General features: G+C 31.8%; 1 protein-coding gene across 5 annotated transcripts; it reads right to left on the bottom strand.

Annotated features, from left to right (window-relative positions):
• Window positions 1–1,228: 1,228 nt before the first annotated feature.
• Window positions 1,229–16,349, bottom strand: LOC143256243 (small integral membrane protein 14-like). 5 transcript variants are annotated; one of them, XM_076513186.1, is made up of 5 exons: window positions 15,934–16,349; window positions 10,030–10,158; window positions 8,597–8,645; window positions 6,716–6,864; window positions 1,229–3,861 (listed from the first exon to the last, which is right to left on the bottom strand). In XM_076513186.1, the coding sequence occupies exons 2-5, from the start codon at window positions 10,102–10,104 to the stop codon at window positions 3,820–3,822; spliced, it is 315 nt and encodes a 104-aa protein (XP_076369301.1). In that variant the 5' UTR covers window positions 10,105–10,158; window positions 15,934–16,349; the 3' UTR covers window positions 1,229–3,819. The 5 variants fall into 5 exon arrangements, with proteins under 5 accessions (XP_076369301.1, XP_076369302.1, XP_076369303.1 ...); XM_076513187.1 differs by having other exon boundaries at window positions 15,912–16,344; XM_076513188.1 differs by having other exon boundaries at window positions 15,315–15,937.
• Between the last annotated feature and the right edge of the window lie 1,599 nt (window positions 16,350–17,948).

Raw genomic sequence — 17,948 nt, 5'->3', positions numbered from 1 at the left:
AGAGTCAGTGGAAACTAACATCCCACACAAGAAACAAGGAATGTCAGAGAGTGACACTAAGTAAAGACAAGGAATGTCAGATAGTGACACTAAGTAAAGACAAGGAATGTCAGAGAGTGACACTAAGTCAAGACACAGTGTGAAAACACAATCTACTTATTCAGTAGATACAAAATTAACACTGATTTGTACTTATTTCACACATACCAAAAGTTTCTAATGGTGATTCAACACCCAGAGTAGCAAAGGTAAAACTTGTACCACTGTTGATAATAGTCACAGTAACCCAGAGCCACGATTCTTACACAGAATGTGTTGGTGGTATCTACAGTAACCCCAGAGCCACGATTCTTACACAGAATGTCTTGGTAGTATCTACAGTAACTGTAGAGCCATGATTCTTTCACACACTATGCTAGTGACACCTACAATAATCCAATAACCATGATTCTTCCACAGAATGTACTGGTGGTACCTACAGTAACTTCAGACCTATGATTCTTCCACAGAATGTACTGGTGGTACCTACAGTAACTTCAGACCTATGATTATTCTACATAATGTACTGGTGGTACCTATAATAACCTCACACCCATGGTTCTTCTATATAATGTGCTGGTGGTATGTATAGTAATCCCATCAATGATTCTTATACAGTATAACAAATATTTAACCTACCCTGAATTAAATTTCAGTTATTAATTTTAAAAATTTATATTTTCTGATAAAGCACCACGATCCTTCAGCTATTGTAATGTTGTTTGTTTTATTACCAAACACTAAAATTAACACTATGTGCCATTATGTATTCTACCACAAGCATAGTGACTAGTAATAAATATCCACAAGTAATTAACCCATGTCAAATTAAGCAGGAGATAAGCAGTAATCAAAATAATTTGGAGGTATTCAGTGCACCTGTACTCCATACCCCACCTCCATGATATTAATTTACACAAATCAAGCTGAATCACCAATCATATTAAACTTGATTTAAAAGACATTAAAATAAAACACACTGGATTCTACAGCTATCTGTTACTTCACCCGCTACAGAGACGTCCTAAACATTATCTGATTGTCGAACAGAGTTAATCTCACTTGGTAATAAACTGGCTAGGCTTAATTGTAGACTAAAACCAGCTGATGTGTTGTGTTCAGTGGAACACCACCACATACCAAGTCAAAGTGTTGTATTAATTTGACTAAAAGAACTTTAGATCATACGTTTGACCAAAACCAATTTAATTATAGGAGTCTAGAGCAAGAGAACTTACATAAAAAAACCTGATTGTTATTATGCACAACAAGAACAAAGATATGTTATAAATATACTGAACTTGCATGTAATATATATAAATATATATATAGTGTATTAAAATATAGAACAATGAAAGAAAAATATTCCCATACTTGGTTGATACTGTAAACTATGAAACAAGACATTTAAAATTATCAAACATCAGTCTCACTTCTTGAAACACTGTATTCAATGAACACAAGTTCTTACAGCAAAGAAACAGTTAACCCCCAAAATGTTTTAACTTCCATGGCAACACTAAGGAAAAAAACTTTTGAGAAGAGGGCTGTCACATTTAAACCTGGGGGACAGTTCCTTGTCACAGTGTTTTAACCAGAATAAAAATAGTAGTAGTAAACTTTGGACACATTGGCTGGAATCTTCCCAATCATCTCACACAATGTTTTACTTTCCACACAGTATGCATACTTCTACCTTTTGTTACCACTTAAGGAAAGCATATGTATGCACTCTTCATACCAGTAAGAACTTGTACATTATTTAGTACTACACTATTTTCTATAGAACATTTCACATATCATGGTAGAATATATTACAAGTATTCCAGAAGTTATGTGTGTATAAAATTTCCTTTTACGAAATGCAAATTATTTAATTAAATATACAGAGATTCCCATGACGCGTCTATCTATACAAAAGACACTCGATTGAAAGATCATAATAAAAATGTCTTATAGAAAAAGACCCAATATAAATTTTCCATAAATACTTAAGACATCTACACTTCAAGGTGTTTAAGTATTTACATAATAGTGTCATTTACAAACACTTTCTAATCAAGTGTAATATACTGTTACGTCTCAATAGGTAGGTTACAAATTTTACCATCATAATGTACTGTAGTTCCACCTCTTAGATGACTATATCTTACTTTATCTTTAGTTAAGAGAACTCAGGATGATTATAGTCACAAGAGGTTACTGCTTATCACAACATGTGAAATGTAGCGTAATTTACTTGTCAGAGGAAGGGGTAAAAGTCATTTTACTCTGAGAATCATGTTTGTTACCATGGTATATTTAATGACGGTAGTAAATATACTACCACTCTTCCGAGATAAATTACGTGTGAAGCTCACTGTACTTTCACGTTACGACTGTAAATACGTGATTTACCGTGCATACACTCAACTAGGAAAACATGCGTGGCTTGTTGCACCCTCCTAGAAATGTTTCAGATTATAAAGCTTTGTGAAGTATTAGCAGTTGGATTCAACAACTTTCTGTATCATTCTGTAAATATAATGTATGTTCAGAGAACCAATCTGTAATTAAAACATGATAGTGTGTTCTCACAAAAGTTCTGTCACACACTTAAATAAAATGCAAGTGCAAAGTATTTCTTGAAATATACATTTTTATAATAATCCCCTCCCCCACATGCTACAAACCGATAGTTATTATACTTTTGATCAAGAAACATGCACGAAACTTCAATTAGGCATGTATTAAAAGAACAGTTTTTATATGCTAGCTACGTACCATTCTTGGATGCTCAACTTTTAGAATATACCATTAATGTAAGCAAAGTTTTATTTCAGAAAAAACATCCATATAATGTTTGTCCATGTATGGAATTTCTACTGTTGCTAGATATCTTCTATTATGATAAAATTAAAAGTATTGCGAGTGAGTTTGTAACACTAACCTATGGAAATCTCAGTGAAAGCTAACACTGGTCATTTATAGTTTGCCTAATTGACCTCTTTGACTGGATTACTTTTACAAAATTGCAGTATGATTTTAATTTTCAAAAGATACATTTTTGTCAATGAATGTTGTTTTTTTTTTTAGCTAAAGCAGTATTAGTTTTATCCAAGGTTAACTTTATCCTAACAAATGATACACCCTATATTTTTGTCATAACTAAATAACCACCGATTCTCCCGGACACTAAAATCTTGTATGTTACAAAAGCTAGCCTACACATTCAGTTATACAGTGCCTTTGAAGTTTTAAAGAAATACCATACATCATACAATTACTCTCAAACCAGATAAAGACTAGATTAATAAAATTTACTACATAAAAAAACTACCTTTAAAAGTTGTTAAAAATGTTGCGATTATTCAAACAGACTCAAAGATTTCTTTATCAAGTTTTGGGTATATTATGTAAGAACCACAAGAACCTGGACTCAAAAAGTCAGTAAATTTTCACTTAGTTAAATCAATTAACCATTAACAGATATTACATTTAGGCATCTTCCTTAAAGAACTGAACATACAAAATCATTCTCAACTTATCTTACAAATATTTTCATTGCTTTAAAATTACGTTAACAATGACAAAACAAAAAAATATATTTTTAAAACTACCATATTCGTGCTAAACAACCAACATGTTTATACGTGCGTTTCTTCTTCCTAAGTTATATTCAGATTTCTGATGATTAGGTAACAAAAGCTTTAGAGAGGCAACAATCATAGATAAATGTTTTATCAGATACAATTATTAAATAACTGTTAATCTTCATAATACACCATTCTTTGTATGCTTTTAGTGAATAGGAGCATTTGGAGGAGATTGGTTGTTTGGTCCCTGGGAATAAAGAAAAGATATAGTTCCTCACAAAACATTCACATGAAGAATTCTTCAGATATAAAATACACACACATGCTATTTGTTTAATTAACTTTCTATTTTAGAAATCACTTCCACTATAAAATAAAAACTACTTATGTTCTACTTACAAGTCATACATTTATATTGACCACAGTTCTGTGAATTTAAACTTCATGATAGTTCTGTTTTTAATACCAAATAGTTTCATAATTCAGCTATGCAGATTTTGAAAATATTCATTTTTCTCTATCACACAATGCTTTTTTTTTAAAGAAACAAGTTCTTACTTTGATCAAATTTATTTCATTTACCAACATGAGGTTTCTTTTTATTTTGTGTGTTAACACAACTGAAAATGGAAGACCACTGATGTCAAACTGAACATCTCTTTGTTGATCAAGATTTGTTGTATGAAATTACACGTACTGGTCTTTTATGTAATGTCATAACCCAGCAGTAATCGGCCATCTACATGTACTGGTCTTTTATGTATTGTAATAATCCAGCAGTAATCAGCCATCTACATGTACTGGTCTTTTATGTATTGTAATTACCAGCAGTAATCAGCCATCATGCTGATGTTTCACCTTCCCTGACACTTCCTCTCCATTTACCTGAAGACTTGATGGCCAGCAGTAATCAGCCATCATGCTGATGTTCCACCTTCCCCAACACCTCTCCATTTACCTGAAGACTTGATGGCCAGCAGTAATCAGCTATCATGCTGATGTTCCACCTTCCCCGACACCTCTCCATTTACCTGAAGACTTGATGGCCAGCAGTAATCAGCCATCATGCTGATGTTCCACCTTCCCCGACACCTCTCCATTTACCTGAAGACTTGATGACCAGCAGTAATCAGCCATCATGCTGCTGTTCTACCTTCCCTGATACTTGCTCTCCATTTGCCTGAAAACTGAATAACCAGCAGTAATCAGCCATCATGCTGATGTTCCACCTTCCCTGACACGGCCTCTCCATTTACCTGAAAACTGGATGACCAGCAGTAATCAGCCATCATGCTGATGTTCCACCTTCCCTGACACCTCCTCTCCATTTACTTGAAGACTTGATGAAACCTTTCTTCTTGTTCTTTGCTAACAGCACCCATATTTTTAAAGAAATAGTCAATGAGTGTAAGAAATAAACTTTCAAAATCATATTAGAACCCACATCTTTTAATTTATCAGCTATATCACTGACAATATTTTCTTACTTCGGGTCCTTGTTGTTTCCTAAAGATTTGTCAGTAACATTTTTAAAGGTAATTTATGGTTCATGACTAGCAGGTCTTATAAGCAGACTAAAAGTTCAGGTAAGAAATTTCCTCAGTGTTGTAGCTTCACATTAAATGAGTAAATATAACAGTCATTTCCAGTTTCTAGGTTCACACCAGACAACTGGAGTTTCAAAAGACAAACACATTTCCTTATCCAGAGTCCATTGTCCCAACTCTTCAACACAAACAATGCAAACTCTGTGCGTAACCCAAAATTTGTCTTAGTCCCCAAGTTTTATTCCCAAATACACATAATACACTTTTCTGACAAATAGTGTAAACTTTTGCCTTTCTTTATTTACCACAAATGTAATAGAATATATTCAGAGCATTTACACAACTTGTTATCATAGCAATAAATAAAAAACAGAAAATAAAACAATAAGCCAAAGTGCACACACAAACATCATCCAGTAACAAGTTGTGGCTTGCTAGCCAATTACGTACTAATGGTGCATTTCACAAGTTCCAGAATAAGACTCGAACTATCGCAATTAGTCTACAGAAATCTATAACTGGTGGTTGTTAACCTTTTAAGCATAAGACATGACCTAACTTCAATAAAAATTGTCACTTGTGTAAAAGTACATGTGACGTTTACAAAATGTCCGTACGTGATAGAGAAAAATGGATAACATATTCAGATTCTGCGCACAAGAATTACCTTAAAAAATGTTAAAAGTTCAAGAAAATAAAACCATTGCAGCTCTTATTTATGAACTATGGTTATGCAGACAGCCACTTAGAACTATTCTTAAGACAATTACATCTTAGCACCAAATTAAACCATACCTCTTTAGTATTTGCCAAAGACTATGCATCTACAGGGCAAATGAACATTTTGTCAATGAATTGAGAAATCTATGTACATTTGGGCAGAGGTTGGCAGAAACTCATGTACTCCTGGTCAAAGGCTTACAGAAGTTTATGATGTTTTACATGATCAGTCATTAAAACTTCAGTTAAATAATTTAATAAAAAACACAGAGTTTTGTCCACTGAATTGCAATACTTGAAGTTATTTGCAACACTTGCAGTGGGTAGTTAAGGCACGTGTCAAGATACGCAAAATTGAAGGTGAAAAACGTGCAAAAATTCAACTACCCATTGCAACTTGTAAACAAATTTAGACATGAAACAGTTTATCCTACATAATATTCTCCTGTTTTTCTCGCCCTATTCAACTCCATATTAGTCGTAATCTTTGACTTGCGTTTCCTTCTACATAACGATCCTATTGGGTAAAACAAATTTTACACCATTCTTTTTGGAAACTGGTACATATATTTCTCTTTATTTTCTACTCTTAATGGGTACTTTTGTGTCAAGTAATGGTTGTAAGCTATCTGTTTTACTTAATTTTGTACATGTAAATAAATTCTCTACTTCTACAGTAACTAACTAGTTCGTTACAAATCTGCAAGATTCAACTTATCATCAAAACGTTAATTATTCAAAAATCCTGTCAATGTAAAAATGTTACACACACACACAGACAGACATTCATCTGACAGTGTGTTCACCTAATCCAAAAAAAAACTTTCCACACACCTGACCCCCTGAAGGTTTTGCATTTCTACTTCCTCGTAAAGAACTTGGTCGAAGAAAGAACAAAATCACTGCTATCAAAAGCCAAACCAGTAGAAACATCAAAAAGTTAAACTCTCCACCACTAGGTGGTGCTCCTTGTGGTCCAGGAACTAAAATAAGTTGTGATAATATTTTAGCTATAATTAATTTTACAAATACACGGTTTAGTTGCAATGAACTAAAGTCTTATATTCTGAAGGTCACAATCAACAAATGTAAAACTGACATGAGCAAATGGTCATCATTTCTTAACATTGTCCTCACTCGGTAGGAAACATCTTTACCCCTCACCAAATCATTTTATTACCTTCACAATGTTAGTCTTAAGAATGTTTGAGATCTGTTGATGGTCCCAAATATCTATTTTGATGACCATAAAACATGGTTAGAAATATGTATCACTTTAATTACACCACATTGTTGAAAACCTTGTATTATTCACGTGTACACTACCATGAAAGCAACACAATAAAATCAATATTGGTAAATTAACAATCAATGATGGAATGTAACCTACTGACATTTATAGTGGTTTGTTTTTTCCTGAAAACCTCTTGCAGTGACAAGTTAAATAACATGATTATTTGACACCAAGACAAAAGTGTATTTCAGCAAAAAATTAGTTTTGTTTGTCCTTCCAAGACTAATACACACACACACACACACACACACACACACACACAGACAAGAATCAATAGATGATCAAAAAAAAAGATTTTTGATAACAGCTCCTCAAAGTTGACCTTAAACATGTGTCAACATCTTGACCATTATGAAAGCTCACCGTCTAATCACTACGATTCTTTGGGTAATACAGATAAAACAGAACTAAATTAGGGTCTGAATTAGAATAATTAGACATTTATGTACTACCTGAAGGTTTTTGTTTTTTTAAGGTATATCAGTACGTTTAGAAAATTACGCATTACCCATCTTTCGTTCTTTAGGAGTCCATTTTTGACATTTAATAGCAAGTTAGTGAAATGATGTATGTAAACATTATTGGTTATAAACCTTGTACAACAGTTTTGATGTTTTATTCTTAGAGGAAGAAGGTGCGTATTTAAACAAAGTTACAGATAGTACAGAAATGTTACCAACTTGTACAATCACCAGAAATTTACTTCAACTGTGAATTTGATGGTTACTATCTTTCTAATCTTCTAAGTGGAATTACAAAAGCATATATAATGTGAATATTTGTTGATGGCTTATTGTGATCACACAGTATTAGTTTACTACCAGCACTGTCAGGATTCAACACATATGTAGGTACAGATGTAGAACACAGACATTGCTTGAAAACCTGCTAGTTTTGTGTACTATGCAAGTTTCCTCACCCATATTTATACTTTTCCATAATGTTTAGAATTAGCTCTCTCTAAAAACCATTTTTTCTTGTTATACACTGTATTAAATATATTACAGTTAAAAGAAATCTGAAGAAATTGGTTGACTATACAGGCACTTTATCTTCTAGGATATTGTAATCTGGATGCTGCTCAAAGATTTATACTATTGTGTGTAGTTTACAGTGATTAAGCAGTTATGTATTAAAACTTGCATTTAACCATATTCAGCTTTTATTTCTCTATTCACGTTTCAATATTTAATTAATTATGTACATGTTATCCTAATAACAAACAGCGCTTAAGACTAAAATAAGTGCACATCTCCCTACGTCAACTTCCTTTTACAGGGCTGGGCCAAAAACAAACAAGTTTCCTAAAGTTTGGCCACATGCAAATTTTTTTCTTTCATACAAAGAACTTAAAACTAAACAGACAAAAGTGTGTTAATCTTAGTTGAAACTGCTGAGAAACAAACCGATACATTACTTACACTCTTGAAAACACTCCGAGTCTGTACAGTACCCCTGAGAGCTCGGAAGCTGATGAGAAAGAACGTGTACAATTTTATTGTCAGGAAATGTTAATTAAATGTTCAAAATTACATACAAGCACAAAATATAATGAATAGACTAAACTACAGGCAACATGAAAACAGATTTTATGAATTATAATGTGCTAACACTGATGCATGTATTATGGACTCATCACTTCAAAAACTAATGTCTGTTAAAGTTGGTTTGATGGATTATGGTCCTTTTTTTTTTAAATATCCATTTGAGAAAATACAACTAACAAACATGAAGATCTCATTGGACTGAAAATAATGTTACAATTTTGTAGTCATTAATTGGTACCAACAATTGTTTGTGAATAAAAACTACTACTTAAGATAATTTAAAAAACAAAACTTCATAATACATCTCACGCCTTAAGAAAACTAAGTTATATTGCAAGCCCTGAGCCACTACAAAGTCTATGAATATGAATCAGAAATGATTACAAACAGCTGTAACTAAAAACAAGTTGCATTTAAGTTAAAACCTTTTGTCCTTATGAAGGTTATCTGCTCAAAATTTACTGATGGCAGAAAAGAAAAACATCAGTAGTAGTTACTAATAGTAACATATCTCGGGACGGCTGGAATGGTTATTAACACTTTTACTAATAAAGCAAATGATAATGTTTTGACTTTCCTAGGTCATCTTCAGATTGATGAACTAAGAAGGTCGAAACGTTGTTCTCTGCTTTATTAGCAAGTGTTAATACCCATACCAGCCGTCCAGAGATAATTTTTATTTCAAGTGGGTTTCTTGTCATCAGGATCTGATCTTAAAAACCTATCATTTTAACACATTCTAAATTGTTTGAAATATTCCATTTTTCTTAATAAGTCTGAATTAAAATTGTTTTACAAGCGATGAATTTTAACACATTGGATTTAAACATACATTTCTAACAAATTATAAATTTATGTAACAATGTAACTGTGCAAGAAAACAAAATAGTATCTTATTATTGTTGAAGAAATTAAGTAGAACTTCATTGTTAATACACCATTCAAATATTTTAATGAAAATTGCTTTGTAGAAAAGTAACCTGAAAGAATTTCTCATGCTAAATAAAGTAAAATTATAATAGTTCTTTGTCAAATATCCATACAAGTTTTGTTACATGATCAGGATTTAAAACTTGTCTGTTAAAAATTATGTTGTATTCATCCACTGTTAAAGATTAAAACACATGATATTAAATACTGACACACACACTGATTAAGGAATTTTAACATGTTAACTTACCTAACAAAAGTTTACATCCCATAAATTAAAAAAACAAAACTTAATAGAAACTACATACAAATCACTTGTTAGGAATATTTAGCATTATGTAGTACAGTCATGTCTTGACATGCATCACAAAACTTACTAGGGATATTAAGCGTTGCATAGCATGGTCATGACTCCACACACACTCGCAGGGATCAAATCCTCCATCAGCCATAGCTTTAGCTTCAAGTTATCAGGTGTACAGACTCAGCAACAGTGTTCAGATGAGCTGTTGTTAGAAATTGGGTACTTTATCTACAGCTCAACAATAATGTCCAATATAGTTAGTTTAGTAAAATTCAATTTAAACTTTAAGAGCTTAATATACTCCAAAATCTGGCATCTTAAGTTTGATAAACAAAAACATAAAATCAGTTTTTAAACATATTAGTCTGTGAATTTAGTGTGAAAACTTATTTTCTCCTCTTAGATATATGAAAACTACAGTATTTTTTTTTACTTAAGCACTTTGTAAAACAAAATTTAAAATGACAATAGAATGTAGATGATATATACCACATTAATTTACAGCTATGATATGAATGTTCAAAACTTAAAACCTCAAGAATCACATAAGCTCTATTTACTGTATTAACCTACAAAAGTTTAAACATGTTGAATGTTGTTTCTTGCTACAATTGTACAAACATATAACAGAAGTAATGTAAAGATACCGTGCATTAAATAAAGTACTAATACATGTTCCACATGAAGCTATACCAATGTATTTACCACAAACTGCTCTAGAGGATTAGTCAAAGCAGCAGAAACTGGTATGTATGAATGTATATATATTTTAGTGAAATTAAATAATTACACTTAAGTTAAACAAGTTTGTTTTGAATTTCACACAAAGCTGTACAAGGGCTATCTGCACTAGCCATCCCTAATTTTGCAGTGCAAGACTAAAGAAGGCAGATAGCCATCACCATCCACTGCCAATTCTTGGGCTACTCTTTTGCCAATGAATAGAAGGATTGACCGTCACAATATAATGCCCCCCATGACTGAAAGGGCAAGAATGTCTGGTGCAAAAGAAATTCAAACCCGCGACCCTCAGATTACGAGTTGAGTGCCTTAACCACCTGGCCATGTTGGGCTCATTAAATAAGTAAACAAAAGATCCTCAGGTACAAACTACAACATGGGATTATAAAATGTATCCCAGGTTTTGAAGATGACTGCAGAAAGCAGAACACACATTGCAGTGGGGAGGGGATACACTATCTATCAGTCTTAAACTCCAATTTGCTCACATAATAAAATTAAAAAAGTAAGATGTGGATGCTCAAGCCCACAACGTCCCACATCCTGAGCACTGACATTTTGCTCTCCTAATTTCTAATCTTCTTATGTAAGATTAATAAATTAGAGGCTAAAACTGATAGATGGTGTATCCCCACCACAATTTGAGTCCTACTTCAGTCACCTCCAAAACCTAGGATACATTTTATAATCATGTTGTAGCTTGTACCCTAGGATTTTTAAAAAAAATATTCAGCATATTTTGTTTAATTTTAACATGTTTAGTTTATGGCTTAAATATTTATGGTTATATGTTCTAAACCAGTTGAAAGGTCAGTACAAATTATCTATTTAATGCCTGATATTTCTCCACTTATGAGCTTCATTATTATATATATTACACTGAAGAAATCACTAATACAGATAATTGTTCCCTGAAGTCTGAGATTAAATTACACAAACAATACTTTATCCTTCCAATAAGTTTACTCTCACACAACTTTTAAAATCCTCCATAAAATAAAAACTACATTTGCCCTTACTTCTTTCCACGTGCTACAAAATTCTAAAACGTGTAGTTATGTATGGTTTCAAATCCAAACAAAGCACAGCCTGTATAAACACAGAAGAACTAAACAGTCACTAAAATGGTGACTCAATATTTATGTCATCTATCAGCTGATCAAATATCACAAATGAACTACCAGAATATTACTCTTAATGTTCTAGTTTAAAATAAAAATACATTTTTAACTCCCAGCAAGGAACACAAATCTCACATAAGTATCTTAAGAAGAAGTGTCCAATATATTGAATCTCAAATAGATCCAATGTATGTACATTAGGACTCTTGTAATAAACCACAACCTACATTACATATAGGGATATTGTGGACACCCCATGAAGAAGACTTCACACTGAACATTTAATTAAACTAAAGCAGAATATAAATGCTATTAAAAAGACTTGAATATAAACCTGGGCAACAAATTACTGGCAAAAATGTCACGTCTTAGTTTCAAAACACGATCGCATAGACAGACATTTTTTGTTCACTGGGTAAAGTCTAACCAATATCATACAATACAATCTTATTACATCCAAAACATGTGAAAAAAAACACCAAAGAACAAACAGAAGTAAAAATAGTTGTAATGTTTTGAGAGTTTCACTTCTAAATGTCAATAGAATCATTAAAAATAGTTGTGTCAAAAGTTTTCACCTGATACCAGCAAACCTAATGATGACCATTACTGTTATTGCATCACTTATGTTTGACAAACATACTAGACTGTCGTATGAGTAAGAAGTTACAAATATTTTGTCAACGAGAATGCAAAAGATTATCTTTAAAACTAACTACTTAGTTTTAAAACTGGACTTTACTGATTTAATAGTTTTGTTTTTCCACATCCATTTCAACTAGATATGGTGCGATCTAATTGAGTGGCACTGTCTTTCTTCTAAGACCAGTATATATCTTAGAGTCTAGAATATCATTTGAATTTTGTGTAGGGACATACAGTACACCCTCTCAGAAATTCACCATAACAGCAAGCTATGTAAAAGAATGAGTTACTTTTATCAAAAGGTGAAAAGTTTGACTGAAATACATTGTGAAACTAAAATGTAACAAATGATATGAATAATTAAAAATCTAAAAGGTATATCAACAGATAAACATGCACTAATTAAAGGGTTAGTAATTGTTGTATACTAAATATTATAAAGATATACAGATTAGCAGTATTCAACTACAAAAGTAAAAACACACCACACCCCTTCCTGCGATTCAACCAATGAAGAGAAGCAGATTTCCAAAGTAAAAACCATGAAATAAACCAGAAAAACTTCAATAAATCACTCACTTTTTAATACCTTATATAGAAATAATACCATTAGCAAATGTTTGTTTTCTTATAAAGAATATAAATGAGTAGCCTCCAACACTGTATAACACCTAAACACATAAAAATCAAGTTAACACACTATTCCCCTTTTTTCAACACATGGAAGATATGCAAATATCTTCATTATTTAAGTTAAAATGTTATTTGTACATTTTTTTTTTTATATGTATATAATGCACATATGACTTTATCAGAAAGGCAAACTGAACACAAGAAGAGATAATTTGTTTCCTGCATAAATTTCATTATCTTTACAAAACTGAAGAACATAAAACAACTTTGCTAACAGAAAATATCACACCTGATTTGTAAACTGTGAAACAGACTTTGTGATTTCTACTAAAAGTTAAGGAAATATAAAAAATATTTTATGAAATAAATTAAAACTTCCAAAACAATACACAGTTCAAACTTCTGGGAAAAACTAGTTTCAAAAATAAAACTGATTTCTTCCTCTTTTCCTAAAATGACTGGAATTGAATCATTAACTCAATTACCTATGAGCATTAATTAGTATCACACATACTTTGATTGATTGAAATAAAGAACTGAATCAATTGGTACCATACAAATAATAAACTTAAGTTTTTGTTTACTACAGTTATTTTCAATTATTCTCACTATTGAAGTAACTAAACTATTGCCAAAACAATTTCTCACTATTATTTCCAATTGATTTAAGGTTGGACAGTATGACTCAGTGGTTTCATGCTTTTGAGCTCATTGTCAGCCATTTGTATAGTTGGGCCACTTCAATGTTGCTGTCCTTCAGCAAGATACTGTACTCCACTTGTTTCAGACCATCCAGGTCTACGATTGATACTAGCTTTAAGTTTGAGGTTAACCTACAAATCTGACATCCCATTCTTATCTGCTGGTGCCACTTAAAACCAGTGTTCAAAACCTCTGAAATGCTTCACTCCTGTGTGCCACGGCATGACTAATATTTAGGTTGTTCAGAACAATCTATTAGTGGCATGACTCACAAAGATAAACAACTCATCAAAATTAGCTTCACTTATTATTTGTGACGATTCCAATTATGCGAGTCTTGTGTAAATAACCAACTAGAAATATGATCATTTAATGCAACTTAAATAATTAATCAAATATCAGATTGCACTAATCATCCAACTCTAACAATGACTGCCTGCACAATAAAAGATTCTTCACCTATACATAAGCAAAGTTTCAATTTTCAAATGTATAAAGTTATGCAGATACAATATTTATATGAAAGTTCAATTCCATGTATGAAACAATAAGAAATACAATATTCTGTACAACTTTAGACAATACTTGCATTTTGTAAGTCTTATTACTGATAATACAAAGATATATTAACATATATACAAGTGCAAATACCACATACTTTTACAAAATGTCACTCGGTATGGTAAATATTTGACATCAGAATTACCAGCTTTTCATGTGATCATACACTGATAATTTACCACCATTATGCAATATAGAAAAGCTTGTCATATTTTATGAAGATATACAATATAAACTTGAAATTTTGGTCAACATTTCCTATCCGATAAGAGGTCAGTTAACTGTACCAAGTTCACGTACACTGAGATAAAGAGTGGCCAGGTTATAAACGTACAATGCAATGTTGTGATGTGTGCAAACATATAAAGAAAATGTTGTAAAATTCACCATATCCAGCTTACAATAAATAAATTTCATATGTAGACATTTTGAACTTATAAAGATCCTTTGCACTTTTATGAAAAGTTATACCGTTAAGAATACTTGTATCTGAAACAATGATGGTAAAAAATGTTCAACCATGAGAATAGAGTTTCTTGTTTCAAAAATGAACAAATAATTAGAAAATTTGGAATAGCATTATTAAATGAGTCATTTATCTTTTGCTACAGTGTAAAACCAATATAAGTGAACACTGACTGAATACTGCCCTTGTTTGTAAAATTACCGACTGGAAACATCTGATGTAAAGAATGACAAAAACATATTTTCAATATAATTTTTTTAGCACTGATGTATATACTACAACAACAATGTGTTTAAACCTGGCCAGTTTCAGTTTATCATTCTTTAAAATTCTCATTTCTTTCATTTCAATGTTCAAAATTAACGCGACATGTATATAATCCTTATTTTTCAAAATTATTTTAAAAAGATAAAAAATGCAAGCTATAAACCAAGTATTTAATGTGATGAAAGTTGACATACAAATAAATGTTATTTAATATTATTTTACCTTAATTGTAGGTTCCAGTTGAGACTTCATTGCTTAAACAAATACGTTTATAAGCAATAGTTTCAACACATTTTAAGTTTTACAAATTTCCAAATTGCGAAAATTTGTACACGTAGCATTTGTCAAGCTACACAGATCAAACCCAGTCAGTCATATTTTATTAAATTCTTCATAGTGTCTTTTAGTTTTATCATTGGTGCAAAATACGTAAATTAATAATAATACATTACGCTCAACAACAAAATATTATATGATAAAATATACTTAAATACAATTATAAACACATAGTAACGTTAAACTAAGCTACCGAATTGCGTAACATGAGAACTAAGCATAACTAATGTATATAACTTATAAGCCTAACCCACTTTAGTTTCCTACCAGTACCATTGTATCAGTTACCACTGATAGCCTAGAGTACAATTTCATAACCGATCTGTACAAATTGAATGAGACTTTTTCTTTAATGTGGATATAATATAACTACACATCAATAAAATATTTTAACTTTATATACATATATATAATTTTAAAAGATACAATGATAATAAGAAATATAACTCAAACAACAACACTTCTTAATTAACGTACACGTACCCAAACCCAGGTTTCTACTTACACGTAATGTTTACTTCTCCCATTCGACTGATAACTATAGCATATGCTCATCCGGGAACTTATTTGATAGTCTGACGTGTCACTGACAATTTGACTACGTGAGGGCACTGTTATGATTATAGAGAACTGTTAAAATAAGTAAATCCGTTGGCCATAAACTAATATTAAACAAGTATAATAAAATTATAAAGAGACAAATAGTGATCGATATACACGTAACCTAGCTAGCTATAGAAATATAAAAAGTTATAGGCTAGCAAGAAAACGTACTAAGCCAAAATTATAAAAACTGAGCATTACTTTAAAAAACAAAATTCCTACTTTGACAAATCAAAGTAATTATAAAAATAAAATAGAAACCCTATAACCCGAGCGCATTAAAAAGGTGGGCCTTTCTTCTTCATAGGCAAATTAGGAGTAGTAGTGTGATTGAACGATTGATATTTTATGCCGGTCATCCGGTTTTCCGGGAATTGTTTATTTCTCTGAGTACTGTTGCGAGCGTCTCTTTTCTGGTGCAATGTAGCCGATGGCAACAGTGTGTGTGAAACAGTGGTAGTGATATTTTAATTTTGAAATGGCTAAACGTATGTGTATTTTTAAACAAATATGCTTAGGTGTTTAAGTAAAATAAAATAAAGATAACACCTGGAGAGTGATTGAAAAAGATATGTTATACTAATCAATTTTTAAAAGTAAGCTTTGATATTTCATGAAAAAGTAAGTGAAGAATAGTTATTTTTATTTTTCTGACAAAGATGAAACTAATGACCGGAGATCACTGATTCCTGGATCTAGATTAATTCAGAAAGGTTGAACAGTGTTTAGTTTGGCAATCCAGTCTCTTAAGTCATCCAAGCAATATTCTGTTGCTAGTAGTAGAGCAAATAGGATTTTTGGTTGATTCTACAGAAATATTGAATATAAATCTAAAAAATTATAATTTCATTATATAGGTCACTGGTTTGACCACATTTTGAATATTGTGTTCACTCTTGGTTTCTTTATCTTAAATAAGACATTGAATGGTTGGAAAGGATTCAGAGGAGGGTTATTAGAATGATTCCTGGTATGGGACGTATCATATGCGGAGATATTAAAATCCTTGAAGTTCTATTATTTTGAAAAAAAGTAGAGTTTGGTTTAGAAGATGCGACAGTCGAGATTCACCAATAGGTCCCTTATTGTCTCTAAACATTATGAAGATGCGACAGTCGAGATTCACCAATAGGTCCCTTATTGTCTCTAAACATTATGTTGATTTAATTCATAGTAACTACAACTGCCCATTTTACGTCTTTTAGAATAAAGTCACAAATTCGTTGGTAAAAGAGTAGCCCAAGAGTTGGCGGCAGGTGGTGATGACTAGCTGCCTTCTCTCTAGTCTTACGCTGTTAAATTAGGGACGGCTAGCGCAGATAGTCCTCGTGTAGCTTTGCGCGAAATTCAAAACAAAACAAATGTTTTATTGGCGGACCTAAAACTAACAGAATCATAGACATTCAAGAAAAGTGGTGTAAAACAGGTCATAGGATCTGTTTATAAACACTTTCGGTAATGTTTGGGTGAAAGAAAAAATTGGAAAACTTTTGTACAGTCCTTTCTTTTATGTAACTAAATGGTACTTATTGATAAAAGCCTACAACGGATGAGTTACCAAGAGAGGAAAATAGAAAATTTGAAAACAACTATATGCATCTGTTAAAATTCCAAAACGATACATTCATTTAACGGTACGTTCAAAACGTATTGTTGTTACGTATAATTAATTCATCCTTGGTTTTCTGTCCCGAATAAAAATGGGCTTATCATAATTACGTGATACTGTAAGTATTTGGTTCGGGATTGGCCAATAAACAGAAGCAAATATATCAGCTTCACTGACGCAACTATTCAAGTGTTTCAAGAAGAATCATGGATTTATCAGGTTTTGTTTCAGAAAAGACACAATCTAAGTAAAGTGGTAAAAACATCCAACTCTTTACGTGCTTTTGAAAGAACTGTTTTTGTCGTGGG

The sequence above is a fragment of the Tachypleus tridentatus genome, chromosome 7 (assembly GCF_004210375.1).
Source record: "Tachypleus tridentatus isolate NWPU-2018 chromosome 7, ASM421037v1, whole genome shotgun sequence".
NCBI lineage: Eukaryota > Metazoa > Arthropoda > Merostomata > Xiphosura > Limulidae > Tachypleus > Tachypleus tridentatus.
This window is presented reverse-complemented; position numbering and strand designations above follow the sequence as displayed.

Excerpts from the sequence above, each read along its gene's own strand:
- LOC143256243 (XM_076513186.1), bottom strand. The coding sequence starts at position 10,104 with ATGGCTGATGGAGGATTTGATCCCTGCGAGTGTGTGTGGAGTCATGAC. Across the intron at positions 6,865-8,596 it reads CTCGGAGTGTTTTCAAGAGT|TTCCTGGACCACAAGGAGCA; the intron begins GTAAGTAATGTA and ends AACTTATTTTAG. Across the intron at positions 3,862-6,715 it reads CAAAACCTTCAGGGGGTCAG|GGACCAAACAACCAATCTCC; the intron begins GTGTGTGGAAAG and ends CTTTATTCCCAG.